A 21,886-nucleotide genomic window follows, 5' to 3' on the forward strand; every position below is an offset into this window, starting at 1 on the left:
ATTACCAAAGCAGGAAACGCTCAATAATACGGAAATAAATAATTCACTGTCATTACAGATACATATTTTTCATGTGAAGAGAGAGATGTTTCTTTCACCCTTTCCTTAAAATACTAAACAGAAAACAAGGAACTACCACCCCAAATGAAAGTACTGCTGAAATTTTCCGCGCAGTACTCCCCACTGCTAGCACATACCACCAGGGAGTCGGGGAACCTCCAAAGCACCCTTTGGGAACAGATATCAAGATATCAGACTTGTCCAGGCATTCAATCCTGGAATAAATGGCAATTCTGCAAAGCAGATACCTTGCCTGTAGGGACCAAAGAGATAAAAGGGCCAAATTCAGCCCTGTAACAAAGCACCAGCAATGCTCATGCATTAGCAACAACGATGCTCTCACAACACCACAGGGCTTTATTTTTATTTTTAAACAGAGCATTTGGTACGTTACAAACTTCATATAAAGTGATCACTCAACCACTCAATTATCACAAGCACTTATGGGAATTCTGTAGTTTATACAGCATTTTTAATTACTTGGTATAAGAAAGGCCCAGATTTGATCTAAGAAGTGATAGTTTGACAAAATCTCCTAAGAAACAAGACTTCTCAAGCACTGAATCTTCAAAGGTTTCTCATCTAGAAGAACAGTGCAGAAGTGAAAATGCATAACAGGGAGTTTTACCAGGCCCAAACCATGGAGGCCATGGAAGAGGATACGGTGTTTGTCTGCAGCAGGAAAATCATAATGTATCTCTATTTAGAATATGCATGCATGCCTATCTGCTCTAGATGCATGTATAATCAGGCCTAGTATATATCAGAAAACATATGAAGGATTAAACATCAATTGCCTGTCCTCCTACACTTCCCATCTCTCTGCCAGGTCCCAAGGAAAACATAAGGCACAGTAGCAATGGTTGGAAACAGACTCTGAAGTCGGAATGTAAGAGGAAAATGCCTATTTTCTTTTTGTAGCAGAAGCAGAACCTGTAACAAGCACGGTAGTGTTTCACTCTTCAGAAATACCACCATATTCTGAAACTAGGAAATTCTGATGCTTTTAACAGGATTTTAAAGATGCAGCATAAATAAGGATCATTAAAATCTGGAGATGTGACAATTACATTTGACAACAGAATTTACAGCATTATGCAAATAATTGTTTTAATATTACTCAAGCATCCCACATATTATAACTATTTCTGGGTGACTAGGAGAGTTTCACAGAATCCCTAAGTGTAATCTTTTGCTATCTTCACCATCTGGGAGTGCACAGACAGCACTTAATCCTACTGGCTTTTTTCCAAGAGACTTACAGTAAGTCTGTGGTATGCCTTTCTTTTAACAATCAAATGAGGGGGTTACTTTGTTTTTGATTGTGGCTTAAAATAGCCCATTATCAAAACAATATTAGGAAGACCAGATCTCCAGAGAGCAATAGCATCTTTCACTGGACTAGCTGACAAAGCTGAAGCTTTGCTCAGTGTTTTCACCCAGGTACGCACAAACATCTTCAGAAATTAAGAAATGCAGAAAACTTCAAACTAAGCACAGATAAATCATAAAGAAACAAGTTGCTGGTAGAACATTGGGCACATCATAGGAAAAGAAGGGCACTAGCTAGTGAGATCATGGGAGAAAGGGCACACTAGGAACGAAAGGGGTGAAGCAGCAAAGCAGGGTATAATTACAGGCCAGGTCATAAAGCCATTCAACCTATCTAGGGATATTCCTACTGTTACGCATATGTGTATCTCTACCATTATCCACTATGCATATCCAGAAGAGCTGCAACAGGTTTGACCTCCCAGGTACATCTTTGTAAAGCTTTTCATTGCTTTTTTCTGGATTTTTTTTTTTTTTAAATAACTCAGAAGGATCAAGACCAGGAAGGATCAAGACGGGAAGATAAGAAAGATGATTCCTGCTGAAAACAGTGTTCCAGCCCTTCACCAACTGTCTGCAGGTAAGCATCAGTGTGTAGAGTCACCCACACAATTCACATGAAGGCACTACTGCTCTGGATGGAGTCTTCTGCATTCAAAGCATACATAAGTTTCAGAAATTCCTACAGCTCTGTCCTCCAAAGTATTTATTATGAACACATGCTATTCTGACACTGCTTGATTTCATTTGGCTTAGGTTTTTTTTTTTCAGTGCATTGGAAGTTTGGTCTTTGTGAAGACTGTGGTAAGGCTGGCAGCTCTTCTGAAGGCTCAAGAAGTGATAGCAGAAAAGGAATGTGGGTTGAGGATAATGGAAAAAAATTCTTTTGAGTTTTGGTCTTCCAGTTCTGGCTGTAAAATATGCACTGATCTATAATGGTCACAAACAGGATGGAAAAAAAAAAAAAAAAAATCAATGAGAATTTTTGTTCCAAGTGTTTTAGGATACATGGGCACAGCTTGTCCAGAGAAACAACATAGCATGCTTCAGATGAAACAGGGCTCTCCCTAGAGTGCTACATCAGCACTTGAGCTAGTGTGTTTCAGATGCCTGCTGGTTTGGGGGATGAAGATTTCCTGGTCTGTGGGATGGACCTCTTGATGTTTGGCAAGGTCTGAGGAACCAAAGCGTGATGACAACTTTGTTGTCCCCTAACACTCCACAGGTCAAATGAACAACATAGCCAGGCTGGACATCACAGACTGCAAGCTGGCAGAGGGAAATAATAATATCGCTTCTCTTTATAACATAACTCTTCTGCTTCATGCTGATTTGCCTCACAGTTAATTAAAAGGATCAGCATTCACAAAGAAACATAATTCACAAAATATAACTGTCACACCGCAAGATTAGTCCAGCTGAAAAGTAGAGCAACGTGGCTTTTTTATCTCAAACAGTACTTAAGTTAATAGTGGCAGCACTCTTAGATAAGGATATAATTAGAAGTTTTCCATTTCATTCAACTGTGGCAAACAGCAGGGGATTTCAAGTGAGCAATTTGATGGGAAGGGCCAAAGGAAAGTAATAGGCAAAAGAAAACAAAACACCTTGAAGAACACAACTGCCTCCCAGTTTGTTCACAACACTGTGAATAAGGAAAGGCTTTGCCTCAGATGGAAGTCATAGGTTTATTTTCTTTAAAAAATTGTCCTCAATGGCTTTCCTGGCCAACACATACAGATGAAACCTATATTCCCAGCTGTGATACATGTTCCCCAGTTGTTAACACCAAGTAAGGCAGCTACTCATGCACAAAGCCTCTGTTTTAACAGGTCGACACTAGTAATGGTCCAAGACTTCAATAAATTGTCAAATTCTTATTTTTAGATTTCTAGATCAAATTCCCATTCAGAGCTGATTGAGTGGAATTGTACCTTGTCAGACTACTCTGCCATTCAATGGCCACATTTCACTCTTTTGTAATAGGAACTGCACCCATGAAACATGCAGGACAAGATGTAGAAGTCAGCTTTGTAGTCACATCACACTGGAAGGAGATCAGAAGACATCCCACATACAGCATGGGAATACTGTGAGAAGTCAATCCTTTCCATAGTGAAACCTTCTTCCCATCAACTGCTGACTACCACAGACAGGTCTACTCCTCCACTCAATGGCTATGCTACCACTGGCTCCCTTGTCCACAAAAGTTAAAATTGCTGCTGCAAAATGAAAGGTATTGCAGCATTGCATCTCCCGCTGTATAGGGCAGCAGAGCACCAGGTAAACAGACACAGGAAAGGTCCTCCCTATTTCCTTCAACCCATACAAAGCCGATCAGGTCCTTGCAAAGGGTACACACAGCTTACACAGCTACCTGGAACTGTATTATTTCCTACACCTCAGGTATTTGTTCAGATTTTGCACTGTTTCCTAAACAAGTTGAAACTCTTTCACCTTCACTTGAGTCCTCAGTCATGCTTCCTCTCATGTCCCCACAGATTTACTTTTAACATGGCTAAACTCACACATTTTACCAGGTTTACTTTCTATTTGACTTACAACCAAGTTTGCTGAAGAATATTGCATAAGCTCTTATCTGCAAAATGCCTGTTTCACTGTTTCAGACACAGAGTAATACCTCATGAAGATGTTCTAGCAGCGGCATTCCCAAACAAGCTTACTTTGTACCTCCTATATGAAAAACCCCATCTCTGTCTACACATTCACACTCATCCCTTCAATTTCAGTTAAGATAAGATATCCTGCAAAGTGCTATATTAGCTCCATTTATATTTATGCCCCCCAATACACTGTGTGAAAAACCACTGCAAGCACCAAGTGCTTTTGTACTGCAAGGGCCTTTCTTTGCATTAAGAACAAATCCTGCCTGTTTCACACTGCTTGCAAGTATGACTGTTTCACTGTAGATATTTTAGTTCCTTCAGGTCTTGCTAAACCCTCACATGGGAAACAATTTCCAAACTCCACTCTTATTTTCAAAGTCAAGACCACCTTGCCGCTCCTCCAGATTGAGCTATTTGTTCCATGATTCTTTATGACTAATCTATTCGCTACTCACAGATCTTTTGTGCCTTATAACCCTGCCCATAACAATGCTTGACTGTTTACTGTAGCAGTATGTTCACTTGATTTTTGTCAAGTCTTCTCCAAATGGTACTCCTGCAGCATTGGGGAAGGTGGTATAGAGCCTCACAGCTCCGTAATGCTTCTGGAGGGCTGGGACTCTCAACAGGAGATCCAGAAAGAGAAGAAAAACCAGACAGATATCTGTACATATTTCTTCTGCCTTTTTGTTTCAGGAATGTGGACTAAAATATTACGCAAGAACTGAAAGACAAAGAATAGGTTGTTACATGATGCCAATAGCCACTCATAATTTTTTTTTCTTTTTGGTAAGGCAGCCTTCCTCATTTCTTACCGGTGGAAAAGTTCATGCTTCGGAATACCATAAAATAAGGACATCCACCCTTAAACAATGAAAGTTGCTTTCTGCAGTACTTAAATATGGACTCCTAAACTGAGAAGACACTCTACCCTTAAAAAAAACCTTTTGTTTTAAAAGGAATCTTCTCCCTATGAAGACACCACTTCTTGATACAGTTTGTACTGCCACTTTCAATTTCTACTGCAGTCTTCATGGAAGGGTCTTCTCCCACATTTTGGTATTTCCTCTGCATACTGATTTTGGCTTGGATAGAGTTATATTTCTTCGTAGTAGCTAGCATGGAGCTACGTTTTGGATTTGTGCTGGAAACACTGTTGCTAATGCAGGGATGTATTATCAGTTATTGCTGGGCAGTGCTCACATAGCGTCAAGGCCTTTTCTGCTCCTCACCCCACCAGCTAGCAGGCTGGGGGTGCAGAAGGAATTGGGAGGAGACACAGCCGGGACAGCTGAGCCCAACTAACCACAGGGATATTCCATGCCATATGACATTATGTCAGCAATAAAAGCTGGGGGAAGAAGGAGGAAGGGGGGATGTTTGGATTTAGGGTATTCATCTTCCCAAGTAACTGTTACGTGTGATGGAGCCCTGAAGGTGGCTGCACACCTGCCTGCCAATGGGAAGCGGTGAATTAATTCCTTGTTTTGCTCCACCTGCATGCGCAGCTTTTGCTTTACCTGTTAAACCGTCTTTATCTCAACCCACAAGTTTTCTCACTTTTACCGTCCGGATTCTCTCCACCACCTCACCAGGGCTGGGAGCAGGGGGAAGTGAGCAAGCATCTGGGTGGTGCTTAGCTGCCCACTGGGGTTAAACCATGACACTCTGGATTGATTGTCACCCCAAACAACAACAACAAAACCCCCAAAACAACAACAAAAACACAGCCACACAACCCCACCAAACACACCTTTGGAAGAATTTTCTCAGCAGCTCAGCTTGCGCCACACTACACTAATTGTACTGCTTTCTGCTGCATAGGCAAGTCCAGGTGCCTATGGTGTGAGATATTCCAGGTGAAAGTGTGAGAAATACCAGCTTAATTCAGGAATGAACCCAATATAGCACAGCGATCTCCCTAATGCCCTGTAGAGACCTCTGTCATGCAGCAAAGCATGAGAGGTTCTCTTTATTTCAAAGAAGAAAAAAACCTGAAAGACTGGGTTTTCATGACGCCTATCTCTAAACACCTTTAGATCCAAGGTCTTGGGACATCCTGAAACATAAGGCCCTGACCTACAGTTGTGAAAGGTTTCTTTGGTATGTCCTCATACTTACACAGGGAAGCATTCTCTTTTGTCACTGTTTACAGCCTTTCATTTTCTGTCACAGCGGTTTCTATTCCTGTTAAAAACTTTTCCCCCCAATACAAAAATATTTAGCCTGCCTCCAGTGTGCTCTTTCGCGGTTTTGTAGGCTTCATTGTTGTTCCCTCTCTTCCAACTCCTGCTTCCTGCTTGTCTTTCCCCTCCAACCCCCATAGTCATTACTCCTCCTCTTTAGCTTTACCCATAATTAAGTGTGGACACAGTCTTCTCAACAGTATTATAAATGTAGACTTACACAGAGGTGATCCATTTTCCACTATTGCATCCCATTTCCTTTTTACACTAACACTTTCTTCGGCTTTTTCACTACACACTGAGCAACTGCTTTGGTGTGCTCTCCAAAAAGATACTGGAGAGGTTCCAGTAATTTCAAACCATGTACCTGTGTAAGATTAGTTCAAATTATCCTTGCCAAACACCATTACATTTCTCCAAGAATAAATGCATCTAGTTACTCATCTAGTGTTTCCAAGCTCTCCAGGGAGTATGATGCAGTTCAAAGGAGAAAGAACAACAAAAATTTTCCCCTTCCATTATTTCATATTGGGGGAAGGTTTGAGGGTGTTTTCTGTTGTTGTTTTAAAGGCACTAGGTTATTTGCTTGATAGCCTGAAGAAGTTTTCTGGTCTTAGAGAAAGCTGTGAGGAAGCACAGCAGTTACACCACATACCAAAACCTCAGGATTGTAAACAAGTGCAAGAGAGGCAGTGTGCCTTACCCTGTAATTAAACTAAGTGATAGTTTTTATTTGTAAACAAGGCAGTCCCACACAACCTCTCAAAACACCAGCCTGACTAAGCATGCAAGTTTACAGGACTGGTATCACAGCATTTTATCGTTACAGCATCGCCTCTCCCGCCCCTCCCAAGCATCTGAACTAGCATGACAGGACTGATAACCTAAGGCCAACTCGACACGGGAGATGAAAGTGAATAATGGTGCTTTTCGGGGAATTTGCTCATACCTTGCAGTCCCTAGGGGAGCTGAACAAACATCTGTGTTGCAGCTTAGGCCATGCATCCCTTCCAGCAGCACCTGGGCGCTCCCTCCCTTCCCGGGAACTCTCGGGCAACTGCCATAGGGACCTCCCTGCCAGGGTGCTGATGGCACCACCACCATGCTGGCAAGAAAGACCACAAGAGGAAGGGGAACCTGATGGGAAGATGAAGGAAGCCTCCATTCACACAGTTTCTCTAAATTGCAGTATCTCAAGTTTGCTGCTCGAACAAAGAAGCAACAAGTTCAGTCCTTGGACCTCAACCCTCTCCAGAGCCATTCACTCCAGAGGGTTCAGGCAGCATTTGATTCCAAGTCTAGGCATGTTTATTTGCAGTTTCTCCAGAAAACGAACAAGATACAAACAAGGTATTTTTCTGCCTTCTCCCTCCTTTCCCCTGAAAGCAGAAAACAGGCTGAACCTTTGAGGCCAACGCTTCCTCCTCCCCAAACAGGGGCCATAGGGAGCACCAAACCTTGGAACAAAACTGATCATCTATGAGCAAGTGATGGCATTGAGACACCTTGGTCTCAGGCTGCACTCTACCTTTCATACAAGAAGATACTCTTCATTCCCAAAGCGGTGTGCTGTTTGTGTTCATACACAGGAGCAGGCCACAGTGTGTTTCATTCCTGTCACAGAGGGTCCTGCCTCAGCCCCTCCCCAGCAGCATTTCTAAGACTTCACATCAGCACCTCCACACAAGTAAAGTGTTTTCGTTCCCTTAGCACTAAAGGAAAAACAAATGCCTCAACGGGGAAAGAAGTCCCCAGATCATTCACTTCAGGTAGAAGCTGTGGCTTTTATTAGAGACAGCTCTGCCCCCAGCCCACATTAAGCCAACCACACCACCAGTTTCAGCAGCAGCAGCAACATATCAGCAAATAACAAGATCCTAATGCAAACCTCTGGGCCAGAAAGCCCTGAAGAGCAATTTGCAGAGTACGCATAAGATGTTGCCTGCCTTTGTTTATACATATACCTAGCTACCTGAAAGGATTATGGTCATTTTGCATTTCCATTTACATAATCTTGGTTTCAGATGTCTAAATTATGCTGTGCAACAAAAACTAGAAACTCACTGCCACCTATGACAGTTTCCTTTTCTCTTGCTTCTAGTATTCTTTCAGACAAATGAGCTGAGTACCAAAATAATTCCCCATGCCTTCCATGAAAGCACTACACAGAACTAGCTTGTGATTTAAGAATCAGACACTTTTCTAAAACCAAGCAAGAACGGGATTACAGCTAATCACATCAGCCTATAACTTTTTTTCCTCTCTAAAAGCAGGATTAAAGGCAGAGATGCGGAACTTCCCACATTCCCACACACCAGCTGCATTCTTCCAGACTAGAGTTGCTGAACAGCTAATAGAATTACCATCCACAAACCTAGGATTTTCAGGGATTACTCTGGAGAGGTTGCTTAAGGAACTCACTGGGCTGTAATTCCCAGCTTTGCACTACTCAAGAGGGACAGAGCGACCTTAAAATGACATTGAGAAGTACACCAGAGGGCGTCCCAGGCTGAAGAAGTTGTCATCTGCATTTTGCAAGGGCTGTGGAGACACTGATCTTAATTAAGTTTATTGAGAAAAATAAAGAAATGAACTGAAAGCACAGGAGTGTAGATGTGATTAACAAGAGAGGTGACAAGGTAAGGGAGAGGAAATCACCCTCCAAGTCTGATGCTGACATAGCTTTTTTTAAAAATTAAAGAGATCAGTAAGTTTTAATGTCTTATCAATTCCTGCATTATGGTTGAGAGCATATGTGACTGATTTAAGTTCTCAACTTAAAATGATACATGGAAATGGCTGTAGAACAACTGCTTTTTGTGCAGAGAATGGGAGGAAGACAGGAAACAAAAAATTCTGTTTACATTCTGCAAAATGGAAATCACTCATTTCAGATCAACTACCCACAAAACTAAGATCTATGGAATGATATAAAGTTAGCTTTATGATCAGTATTTTCCATTTCTAAATGCCTAACCAAATACCTGAATCTAAAGGCATACTCTACCCCCAGCAGCACCACACATACAATACAAATCACTACATGACTCTTAAAATTTCTTAAGGATAAACATTGCAAGCTTGAACTTAGATCAAGTCCTTGGAAAGAAATGGGAAAAAAAACCCAAACAACTTTTAATTTCCTTTTTCAGTCAAGACACCTGCAAATAAGTTCAGCAAAGAGAAACAAGAAGTAATTCAAACAAATCTAATTTCTACTCATGAAACAACGACCCTTAATATAGATTTGGAAGAAAATGCACTTTCTCCAAATGCTTTCAAAACCCAGCAACTTAAGGAACCCAGCTTTCCTGCACATGCATCACATACTGCTGAAAACATAAGAAAACCCAAGACCCGCACTCAGCCTGCCAAGGCACTTGCACAGATGTGGAGCCATGGAATTAACAGCAGGGGAAAGGGACACAGGAAGAGGCACTGAGCTCCCCAGAGGGCCACTGAAACCAACAGAGGTACAGCACTTTGCATTCCTGGGTACAAGCGACGCTGCTCAGCTGCTTTGGGAGCCCGGTCATCAAAGGCAGGGATGTGGTGAGTTTTATATGGTGGCTCTCACCATTGAAACGGATCATCCAACACAACCCTGAACCCAGCGGAGAAGAACCTGCTCTCAGTTATAACACTTGGGCCTGAAGCGATTTTCAGAGGCAATCTTCCCAGCCAGAAAGTAAAGGAAGGTTTTCTTCCCACTATTACTGTCTCCCGGCTTCTCGCTTTCTCCTCCTCATACACAGGCAGCATGGATTATGAATCAAAAAGCCATCAACCAGGGATGAAAAGTCACTTTCTTCAAGAGAGAAAGGAAAAATATAATAATAATGATAATAATGATGATGATGATCATCATCATCAGTGGCAACTTTGGGCAACTTCTTTTTCCAGCACTAACCTCCATTTCATTCAAACTGTTTCAAAACCTAACAAAACCCATTTGAAATCAAAGCAGCAATACCTATGATATTTTCTTAGCCTTCAAAGAGCTGTGCCTTTAAACATCGCGCCTGAACAAAAGGTCAAAACCCTTGCCCAGGTAGTTTGCCATGGAAAGGATCCTGGTTTACCCCAGGGAACGGTATCAAGTGTTTCATAGCTGGGTAAAAGGCTGAAAGTGCTGTTTCAGAAGGAACTGCAGGATGAGAGCTTGCAGCACATCTGTCCACATGGTGACCTGCTACATCTGAAAAATACAGATATCATTAAAGAACAGCAGGTGACTTTGTTTGTTTGTTTTCTTTGCAAGACTTCTCCACAAAAACGACCACAGTTGCAGTTGTAAGAGCTGGAGACCCATCCTTGGTCTCACCTCCAGCGTAAGACTCCACTAAGGACCAAATTGTTAGTTCCGACTAACAGGTATTTTACGGCATTACAAACATGCGCTACGCATCATCTGTTTCTGAGGAGGTCTCTAACACATACCTAAAGACAGACAAATCATACTTGGCCTGAATGAATCTATGCTGGCCAAAAAAAGTACAAAAAGATCCGCTGGAGCTGGATCACTTATGCTTCTCTGCAGGGAGTTTGGAGAATAGAAATTATCATAACAGGCCATAAAGGACAGAGGAACAAATCAGGGAAATTCAGAAGGAGGGAGCAAAGGGGGAGGAAAAAAATCTCACCTCTGTCAGTACCTTTAAGCAATGGGGCAGATAGACAGCACAGCACAAAGGGCACTTAGCTATGGGACCAGGAGATTCAATAAAAGAGGAATTTAACCGGGAAGATTTTGGAAAGAGAACTATGCATATGAAAGGATCCCTAGACAATCTCACAGACCTTTAACACCAGTCCAAGGACACTTTGCCACAGGATTTCTGAAGCAGTGGTATGCAGGACATCAGAGCATGATCCTCAAAACCACCTCAAGCTAACACCCAAACAGCACATGCTCCTCTTCCACTCCAACTCAAACATACGTTGTTGTGTCATTCCCCCTTCCCCCTCAAAAAAGCCTCAATTGTTTATGGTGCAAAACAAAAGTAGCAAAAGATGCAGTCAAAGCTCAATCTGTTTCTTTCCTTATTGTAGCAGAAAACCACCATGGAAAGCATACAAGCAATGGTATATGGTTTTCCACCCTTTCCCCTACCCGTCTCTCCCTCAAGTCGGGCAAAGCTGACCACTACGAATCATGGTATCAGCGTCACTATCACTGCCTGCAAAGGAGCCTGAACAGGATCAAAAACAATCATTCAAGGTTTACTACACCTTATGGTAGCACTTCAAAAAGGAGAGAGGGGAAAAAAAGAGATTGGAAATTGTTATTCAGCTTTCAGACACAGCCACCACCAGGAGTCAGGACCTGCTTTCATGAGAAGGAAAGGTGCAGAGCCTACAGGATCTGACATCGCTCCTCCTCCAGCAGAGGAGATGCCTAGTAGAGTTAAAAACAACCTGGCATTATGACAAGTGAAACTGATGGACAGACCTCCCTCCCCACAACAGAGGGGAGAGGGGCTGGCATAACACTCCTCTTTTTCATCTTGGGGACCGGACCCATTCCACTCCTGCTCCTCTTGGGGATGGGGACCATTTAGAAGCATTGCCATGGCCATCAAGACCAGGGCCACACAAGATTCAGGTGATTGTGCAACCTTTTGTATCAAAGAAAAGAAAGAGAAGGAAATGAATTGAAGCTAAACACAGATGATTATCACTGAAGCGAACAGCACCGACAGCTTACCATTATAATTTTTTCCTCTTTTAAAAATATACATTTTCTCAGTTCTGTCAAGCCAGAGGGTCTCCGAGGACACAGCAATGCCCATATCCCTGTACCTCAGCAGCCCTGGACTCCCACAGAAGACTCTCTTCCCTTTAAGCCTCATCCTAATGAGTACAGACCCCAAATGACGAGTGAAGCTCTAGGTTTGCCACCCTGCTTCATGCCAGAAAGGCCTGCCTGCCACAGCACACTGACAACCTCTTCTTATTTAAGTTTCGGGGTTTTTTAATCAGCATGAGTGCTGAGTCACATAAGGGGTCCATATTTTGGTGTTGCCCAACTATGTATTGCCCACAATCCCTCCTGCTCCATCCACTGCACTTGCCAATGTTGGCTCCCTCGACTTGGAGTTATTTTTCTCCTTCCCATTCTCAGACCCCAGCATTTAAAACATGCTGTGATCAAGAACCAGAGACGTCCCTTAGACTGGCTATTCCCCGGCACAGCTTCCCCCTGAAGAAATACTGAGTGTGGTATTTATTTAGAGAACACTAATCTCTGTGGTCAAACGCTTGCCTGATGTACAGTACCGGGAGGAGAAATCATAGCTGCTTCCAGCCATTTTATGAGCTTCATCTGCTGAACAGTTCACACAGCATCAACCATTTAGCACCCTGCCACTTATAACCACAAGTACCACTGGCAGCCAATGGCAAGTGTGCTGCTGGATGGGGGAGCGGGGCAGGAGGTTCTAGCGGTGAAGCTGGCCAAATGGCTGCAGTGGACCTGCTGGCCACCTCCTATGTGCTTGAACCTCTGTAATTACCATTTAATTACAACTCCCAGCCGATGTCTGTTGGATTTGGGGGATACAGGGGCTTGACACAAGCTGTTAATTCTCTCACCAACTGTGCTCAGTGTTTTGCACTCTGAGCACTTGAAACCATGACCCCTTCTACTCTACCTAACCACGCTGGATAATACTGTGTATTGTAGATGATCACCCCAAACATATACCCTACTAGGTAAATGTAACCGGCCAAATGGGAACCAAGTCTTACAAGTCACCCTCCTCCTTCTGTTTGAGGAGGAAGAAGAAAAAAGTCTTCACAGTTAAAAGACAACAAAAGGCACAATTAATACCCAGCTGCTAATGCCCAGTAGGGCCTCTTACATTTTAGAGCAGCAAGTTCAATCAGAACAGACGTACAAAAGGGAGAGGATAAAAATCCAGGGTAGATGTGATCCAGAAGCCTCAGTCTCCCCGCACAAACACTGCACCAGCACATACACAGCTCCTATTTCTACTCCAGCCCCATGCCACAGCCTACTTACTGTGTGTCCTCTGCCCAAATCCACCCAAAGACGTTTCCCTCCATTTATTAACAGTGCCCTCCTACTGCAAGTCTTACTCAGGATGCAGCTCAACACAGAGCTGACTTAACCTGTCCTTAAACCTACAAACCATATTTCTTCCTCGCATGATACATGGACCCCTTTGCGGGAACGACCTGTGCTTTGCAGCACTGCTTCCTTTCAAGGTCGAGCTGAGCGTGCTTCATTTGATCACATTCACAGGCTTAAAGCAGTTCACCCTGAGGGGCACAGCCCTGTCAGATTACATGACAATTGCTAAGCCATTCCCATTTACACCCTTCCCCAGTGGTGCAGCTGCATCTAAGACAAATGAACAAAGCTGGAGAGCTTGCAGATAACATCTGCCAACTGCCACCAGCGCCAAGGCAGAAGGGGCAAAGGAAGGCTGCCTGGGAGGACACAGTCACCCTCTGGTTTCAGAAGCCAGGATCACGCTCAAGCAAGCTTTTCAGAAACACATGAGACAGCACTAGCCTTAAGCCTCTGAGGAACTAGCAACACACAACAGCTTAGAGGGATGAATTTCATACTTGCCTTGTTAGGGATCGTGTGTGCAACTCCGACTACATTAAAAATACCAGAGTACGTGATTTACCTGCCGCCCCCTCCCCCCTTTTCTCCTTTTACCCCCATTAGTTCTAAGAAATCAGAGATCACACAGGAAAAGCCAAGCACACAATGGCAGGAAAAACTGTGTTGTCCAACCACAGAACCTTAAAACTCAAGATTCATTCCCCGTATTTGTATCAAACCTCTTGCCAAACCTTATCCTCACTGCCTCGGCTTCTTCTCCTCAAGAACCAGAACATTTACACGCATACATTTTTCTCCAAGGTTATTCCAAGATTATTATTTGCAAGACAGTTGGCAGATTAGAGGCATTAGATAAATATTACATGCTATAGTATAAGCTCTTACACAAGGAAAGGGATTTCTGAAGCTCTTAAAACTATCATGAGGTTTCTACAGGCAGTTTTATATGAGCCCAGGCTTAAACAAGAGTCTGGCAATATGTATTAAAGTTAACATTATGCATAGAAGAATAATTCACACACAGGAAGAATGTTTAGTTGTCTTTGCGTACATGTATGGGATTTAGCTCATTCATCAAGTCCTACTCTAGTCCATGTTCTGAACTACAGGAAGAATAAAGAAACATAATTTTATCCAGACAAAGAGAAGTGTAAACAATTTTTTTTTTTTTTTAAGTTTTAAAAGGAAAGTAATTAATTATTTCTGTGTACTTAACCTGACAAGACAGCGAAGCAGAACCAGATTAAAACAAACAAAAATGGTATTCCTTTTCCCAGGCATACCTTCCTTCTGAAATCTGTACCAAACAGAATGCACGCAAGAAATGTGTTTACCGATGGGTTATGAGTCATTCTCCCAGCTGACGGCTAGAAAGACTGGCTCCCAGAAACGAGAATGTAACTTTCAATTCACAGGAGCATGACTGCGCTGCTGCCTCCTGTTAATTGGAGGCAATGGGGATTAGAATAAGCCATCAGTAGTTGCAAACCCTGCACTGTCCTCCAACACCATGATATTGCCCAATCCAATACAAGCTATTTCTGCACTTGGTTTACCTCATCTCATGGTAAGCTTTCACCTGCTTCAGATTGTTATTCCAATGCTTAATATTTGTATAAACAGTTTGGTCTAGACAGAACATGAAAGGTACTTCAGATGAAAAAATACTTCTGTGTTATCTTAACTCGCAAAATCGACAGATTTTATGTTGATTGTGCCAGCATAAGACTTATGATTACAGAGAAAAGCTGGAAATTATTTTAATAAAAACGTCCAGTCAATTCTCACATATATTAATTTCCTATAAGCTAGAGTAACACAGCATGAGAAAATATGGTGCAACATCATCAGCCTTACAAAACAATCAGTACTTGGAGCAGAAAAAAACCCCTCCAGAAGCTTCCCCTCCATTTCATTTGGAACTGAAGTTATCACTATAACAACGTGCCACTGTAATAATGCTATAGAGGACACAGTCATCATACTTCACCTACAACTCTGCATTCATTATGGGTCAGTAGTCACCACACCACAGAGAAAATGTAATTGCTAGTGCAGGCCTGCAGAGCAGAGAAATCACAGTATCTCTGAAATGTAACATTATGGAAAAAGAGCCCGAACTTTATGCCTCATCAAATGAAAAGCACTTCTGGGATAATAAATTGATTTTATAAGCCAAAGAACATACACACCACAGAAGTTGAGTTTCTGGCTACCTATTGTAACTTGCAACTGCAAAAATAACTGAAGTGTCATTTAGAAATTTTTTAAAAATTAATTAAAAAAGACAGGCAAAACTGTCCTTTGCATAAGGTCACAGACAACATAAAACTGAGACTTTCCCCATTTCCCTTAGGTGTATTGAATAGTACCTTTTGATACCATCCAGAAAGATGGCAGAAAGATAAGAGAAAAGAGAGGAAAGCACGTGATACAGAAGCAGCTAGCTATGGTCCCATCCCCTGGATCCATACATTTAGAAAAGCAATTATAGTACTGAATTCTGGACTACCAGGAATACACATTTGAAATAGATGGAAAACTTGTTCTTCTACCACAAGATGCTGTTCAGTTGCATTTTCCCCTGCAACTCCACCAGCACAAGCAGCAGGCTAGTCCTTGTCATTTGCAAATTTAGCATCTATTTTTTTCATGCCATATGTAGGGAATTCAACCAGGACAGGAAGGCTCTGCTCCACTCTGTTCACTTTCTACCTCCAGAGAGGGGGAATAAGATAAAGCAAAAGAGCTAAAGGTGAAAAATAACATTCTGGGAAAACTTCAGATGCGGGTGAATCCTATCCGAGCCATTACATGTTACATACTCATCTATGCTATTGCCTCTACGCTGATGGTTACTTTCAGAGTTCAGCGCAGGGGCTGAGGACAGCTCAGCAGAAGCTTTGCAGGGAAGAGGCTGTAACACACTGAAAACAGCACAGAGAAGAAATTCCCCTCCCAGTAATAACAGGGCAATCCTAGCAGAAGTTCAGAAGACATCTCGTGGCTCAGACAGGGAAAGGTCTGGAAAAGCCCTGTGGCCTTGGGAGCACAGGTGCCTGCAAAGGGGAGGGAGGGCACTGTGTAAATAAAGTGTCAGGCAGGAGCCTCCTCCCACCTCCCTTTCTCAAATCATTTAACTTTTCAGAGAGCAGCAAATGTCCTTACCCCTCTGGATTAAAGGCAGACAGAGGAATGTTTGTTAACAGACTGCCCTCTCCCTGGGTCATTCCTAATGCACATCAGCTAACCACACGCAGTAAAACTACGACATGGATGCCCTTGATTAAAAAGGAAAAGTTTATTTCTAAATGAAATACCTCTAAAGGCAATTAAAAAGCTTGCTGGATGTGGGATACAATTCTCATTTTGCTTCTCAGGAAAGTTTGATGACCATTAGACAAGTGTCTGTGGTGTAAGAGTATCTCTTTGAAACATCTACTGGCCTTTTGCCATCCTATAGTACAAGGTGAACTGAAATTTAAGGTCCCAGGTCTCCCATGCAAGGAAGAAGACAGCAGGACAGTTGTTTCAGAAGACAGTTTTCAGGCTGCTCACAAACTAAGGAAAGCTGAGTCCCTATGGGATTCCCACTGAAATTTCAGGAAGCAATGATGTTTTATCCCAGCACCAAGTATGTTTTTGAAGATTTCATCTGCCTGCCTATGTGCTTCGCATAATGATCACACTATCAAAAGAGGAGAAGCTAATAGTAAAAAATAAAGGCTAATTTACATTTCACTGCATAATACCACAGAGATAAGTAGGTAATTTTAAAAATAAGTTAAAATATATGACACGGATGAGCAATATTGCAAAAATATCCATTACAAAGAAGTTCAGTACAAGAAAAGCAAGAAAAAGAGGAGAAGTGCTTGTTCCAGGGGAAGAAGTCAGATGAACAGGCATATGCCACAGATGCTAAAGAGAAGAAACAGCGGGGTGGGCTCCGTTATCACACTCTAAGTTAGTAAGAATTCCCTATTCTCAGGAATCAAAGGAATGAAAGGATGTCCCTGAAAAAAAACACATATTTTGTGGACTCAAACTGCTCTAGTCCTGCATGGGAACCAGGTATAACCCCAAACTGCCTTCTCCAGCTGAAATGAAACACCGACATGACAGCATCAAGGAGCGCCAGTATCATCCATAAACTGATGTTTTACAACTAAAGAACATGAACATTGCAAACACTTTCCTGGGCCAAAGCCTCCAGGTGATCTGTTCTCAGAGCCAAAATTTCTTCTTAGAGACAGTGAGACAGATGCTGGTGTTGGGCATAGAGCACAAATGCACTGACTCAAACCCCGCTGTGCGAATGGCCTGTGACATCAGGGCAGACTCAATAAAGGTGACACATACTCTCTCCTTACACCTCCTGAGCAAAATCCCTGCCTTCTAAGTCTACAATAAACCCCTCCTTACCTTTAAGGAGCAAAAATCTCAGTGCCCAAAGGCATCCCTGCCAACAAAACACTTTTGTTGATTTGCTAAAACATGAAGACATGGGACAGGCAATAGCTCAGGGAAGCTGGACCTCACAGCACTGCAAGTACAGCACAGATTTTCTGATTCCTTCATACCAAAGCAGACTAGTAAAATGTGAGTTAAATGGCTGACTTTTGTGTTAGGTCACAAGCTCCTTGTGAGGACAATAAACTTCCTCCTAACATTCTTGCAAGTGCTCACTTGTACTGTAACAAAAGGCCAACATTGCTCTGACAGTTTCTTTTATAGGCTCTAACACAATGCTAAATAATAGCATAAAAATACTTCAGCCCCGGCTTCCTCCCAAAGCAAACAAACTTCAGAATATATATAACTGTAATTTGACCTTCCTGGTATTTTCCATTTCTTTCCTCTCTATAATCAAATGTGTTTCAAAAGGAAAATAGATATTTTGAATGTATACCTCCAAGCAAGTCTCACAATTATTTTCAGAAAGCCTGGTAATAGCTCAGTAGGAGTAGAGAAAAAAAAAAAAAGAAGGGGGGAAATAAGTAATATTTGGCAAACCTTGGGTTTGTCCTTACTTCTTTATTCATTAATGGCTGTCACACTGCTTTGCCTTTGGAAGACAATGCAATTTTGATAGCACTACTTTCCTCTTTGCTTCTATGCAGCAAGCATTTTGACATTTTCTGGTTACAACCAGACCCCATTTCGGAAGATCACACAGATGTTTCTGGGAAGAGCCTGGTAACATGTTCACTACTTCTCTCTCTAAGGAGTACCAAGCTCTGCTTCATCAGTGCTGGAACCAGTAACTGCACTAGAAGGGGATGAGACAAATGAAAACAAAACCAACCCCGCCAAAACCAAACACAGAGATACAGCAAAAGGCCAACCTTTTTTCACATAGCTAACAATGGGAACTGAGAAAGCCAGTGACTTTTTCATGCCTCCCAACTAACCAAACTGCCCAAAGCTTGGAAGAGTAACAAGTATATGAAAACAATCCTGGTGTGTTCTTCTCTTTTCATGATCATCAGGGCCATTCATCTCCAAACACTCCCTCACAGCAGGTTTCATCCACAGGGTTGACCCGGGCGTTTCCTTTCTGGCACACACATTTTTGTTCCCCTACAGTCTCAAGCAAAGCTTGCGGGCAGCAGTGGATGTGCATACCTGGGAGCCAAAGAACCTCCCTTCCACTTTGTCACCAACTTGCAATTACAGTTACTTGCTGAAAGCCACAGCATCTCACGTAAGATAAAAATAGCAGCACTTACTTGCTTTGGTAAAGAATTGCTTTTTAAGGGACCATTATAGTAGCAGAACAATTAGAGCCTACTTTTAAACATTTATACTTATAGCTCGTGGGGAATTTGCTCAGTAGTCTGTTCAATTCTTTAATAATCTGAGGAGAACAATCCAATTTAAAATTCTTCAAATCTCTCTTCCCATTTCAGTGTCCCAAATGATGTAACAACCTCTTAAATAAAGGTAGTGATTGCTCATTAACAACACAAAGCCTTCACCGTAGTTTCTGCAGTAGCTTTGTTGGGAATTCATGTATGCCTGAAGAGACAGCACTCCACAGCAGAACAGTCTGTACCTTTGGAAGAGCTAGTTTAGTGCAACTTCTGTAACCTATGAGTTGGTAGAGCAACATGGATGGCCAGATCTGCTCAAGACTTAAAGACATTGGCAGAGAGAAACCAAATACTCATTCCTGCTCCCAGTATCAAAGAAAACAACGTGTCTACTGATACAGGAATCAAGTGCAAGGACATGCCTTGCCTCGGCAGCTACTCCCACTGCCAGCAGGAAGACGATCTCCATCCAAACAAACACTGCCCTTTGCCTGGCTGGCATTTAACGCACTGCCTGCAATCATTTAGTTTGATTGCACTCAAGGCTACAACCAGGTCCCGACCAGACACCCTCTAAAGTAAATACTATGACACGAGTGAGTCAGGGCAACAAACCGCTGGGAAAGCCCAGTTTTGGGGTCAGCCTATGGATTTTTCTCTCAGTTTGGAGCTCGCGTTTCTCAAGTGTCTCCCCAGACCGGAGAGCACCTGGGGCACAAGCGCCCAGCCACCATGAGCGAGCACGACGGCTTCCACCAGGTCACCAGGAAAGTGCCCCAAACCCCACACGTTCCACCGCTTCTCGGCAGCAGGAAGCAGTTACACACGCACAAACCAAGCCGGGTTTCCTATCAATGGCCTTTTTCATTCCCGAGTCAAGAACAGAGGCAGTTGTTCACCGGCGGGGTTCACCCCATCCTTGGCCCCAGCGCCCCGGAGCCGTCACTGCGGGTGGAGCAGCTCCGGTGATGCCCGTTTGCCACCCTTCGCCGGTCGGGTACCCGCGGGGATTCGCAAGGGCAGTTGACCGTTTGCATCCTCGGCCTCCCAGAGACGAGCTACCCAGGTGCAGAGCTATGGCCGGGGCCGGGCACACGGGGCCGCGGATACCGCTTGCCCCGTCCCACCCCCCGCCGGCTCCCGCTGTCCGCGGCGCCGCGCAGGCCCGGTCCGGCGCTCCCGCCGCCTCCGGCACCAGCCGCAGGGGGGTCACCCGGCACCGCCGCCTCTCGCTGCCTGTGCGCACGGGAGCGGGCTCATCCCGGCGGGCCCGGCCGCGCTCCACCTGCCCGCCGCAGCCGGGGTCCGTACTCACTCCGCGTAGCCCGTGGTCCAGGGCAGGCGCCGGGTCTCCTTGCTAAGGATGAGGATGGGGCGGGCGATATGGTCGGCGGAGCACTCCACCTCGTCCGGGGACAGTCCCAGGAACTCGGGTCTCCCGTAGGGGAAGCGGAGCGGCAAGTCCGCGCCGCTGCCGTGGTCGGCGCCCGCGCTGCCAGCCATGATGCCGCCCATGAAATTGGCCACGGCGGACTTCACCCGCGTTAGCATAGTACCCCCGCCAGCGGCGGCAGCGCCGGAGCCGCCGCGCAGGGCGGGGAGCGGGGCGCGCCGGCGGGCAGCGCTGCTGCGGCGGCAGCGGCGGCTCCGGCAGCCCCCGCCGCGCTTCCGCAATGGGGGCGCCGGGCCGCGCGGAGCCGGGCGGGGGAACGGCGGGCTCAGGGGCAGCCGCGGGGCCGCGGCCTCATTGCAGCAGCGGCGGCGGCAGGTTTCCCCCTCCCGGCGCAACGCTGGGTGAACTCAGCCCGGCGGCGGCGGCTGCTGAGTCATGTGATAGCGCGGCTGGATTTGCCCGGGCGCTTCCTGCTCCTCCTGCGGCACCGGCGGGCTCCGGGCACACGCCGGGCACGGGCAGCTCCCGCGCCGGGAAAGGGGGCGGCCAGCGGCAGGTGCGCGGCGGGCGGGGCCTGGCCGGGCCGCCCCCAGCTGCCTGCGGCGGGGCCGGGAGCGGCGCTGCCCCTCCTCGGGGTGAGCGTCCCGGGAGCCGTGCGAGGCGGAGTCGCTCGCCGGCTCCGCCGCGCTCGGGGTTCCGTTGCCGGCAGGCGGGAGGCGGCCGCCCGCGGTTCGCCTGTCCCTGCTGCCCCGCGGCTCAGCCAGCGCAGGGCAAGCGGGACGCTCCGTCCCAGCCCCCGGCAGAGCCCTCTGAGCTGCGGGACAGGGCTCCGCTTGAAGGGTTTGCCGTCCTTCCCCCTCCTTAGACGTGGCGAGGATGTTTTTCCTACAAAGACATTTGCTAGAAAGAAGAATTACAAGTCCCCTCGCCGTGAGGGCGGGCCAGCGGCAGTGGCCTGAAACGAGCCGTGTAGCCGGCCGTGGGTTTCCGCTGCCTGCCAGCTCTGCGGCCGAGGTGGGGCTGGCAGCCCGAGGGTGATCTGCGCCCAGCCAGGGCTTCGGTATGCTGCCATGGAGCAAAAGCGAAAGGACAGTATCTTCAAATCTGTGTGCATAAATGTTTTATCCCCTCCTCATCCTATATCATTTTGACCATGTCATACTCTTTTACCAAAAAAAAAAAAAAAAAAGGAAAGGGAGGTCTGCTGCAAGTGGTGGTCACCCAAATGTGTGGCAAAATTGCAGGTTTGGGTGTGCCAAGCTTCGGGAAAACGGGGGTGAAGGGAGCATAACAGGAGTATGCAGGAAGCTATTCTGTGTCGCAAGGCTGTGGCTGTGCCCTGGGATGTTGCAGTACTCCTGAGAGCTGCAAGT

At 45.0% G+C, this 21,886-nt stretch overlaps 1 protein-coding gene across 1 annotated transcript in view; it reads right to left on the reverse strand.

The window, feature by feature from the left end:
* Positions 1-21,241, reverse strand: part of PPM1H (protein phosphatase, Mg2+/Mn2+ dependent 1H) — a 135,312-nt gene extending 114,071 nt beyond the window's left edge. The window contains exon 1 of the mRNA XM_030479694.1: positions 20,436-21,241. Within this exon, the coding sequence (XP_030335554.1) occupies positions 20,436-20,671 (236 nt within the window). The 5' untranslated portion in view covers positions 20,672-21,241. The remainder of the gene's footprint in view (positions 1-20,435) is intronic.
* Positions 21,242-21,886: the final 645 nt, after the last annotated feature.

Source organism: Strigops habroptila, chromosome 3 (genome assembly GCF_004027225.2).
Source record: "Strigops habroptila isolate Jane chromosome 3, bStrHab1.2.pri, whole genome shotgun sequence".
Classification (NCBI taxonomy): domain Eukaryota; kingdom Metazoa; phylum Chordata; class Aves; order Psittaciformes; family Psittacidae; genus Strigops; species Strigops habroptila.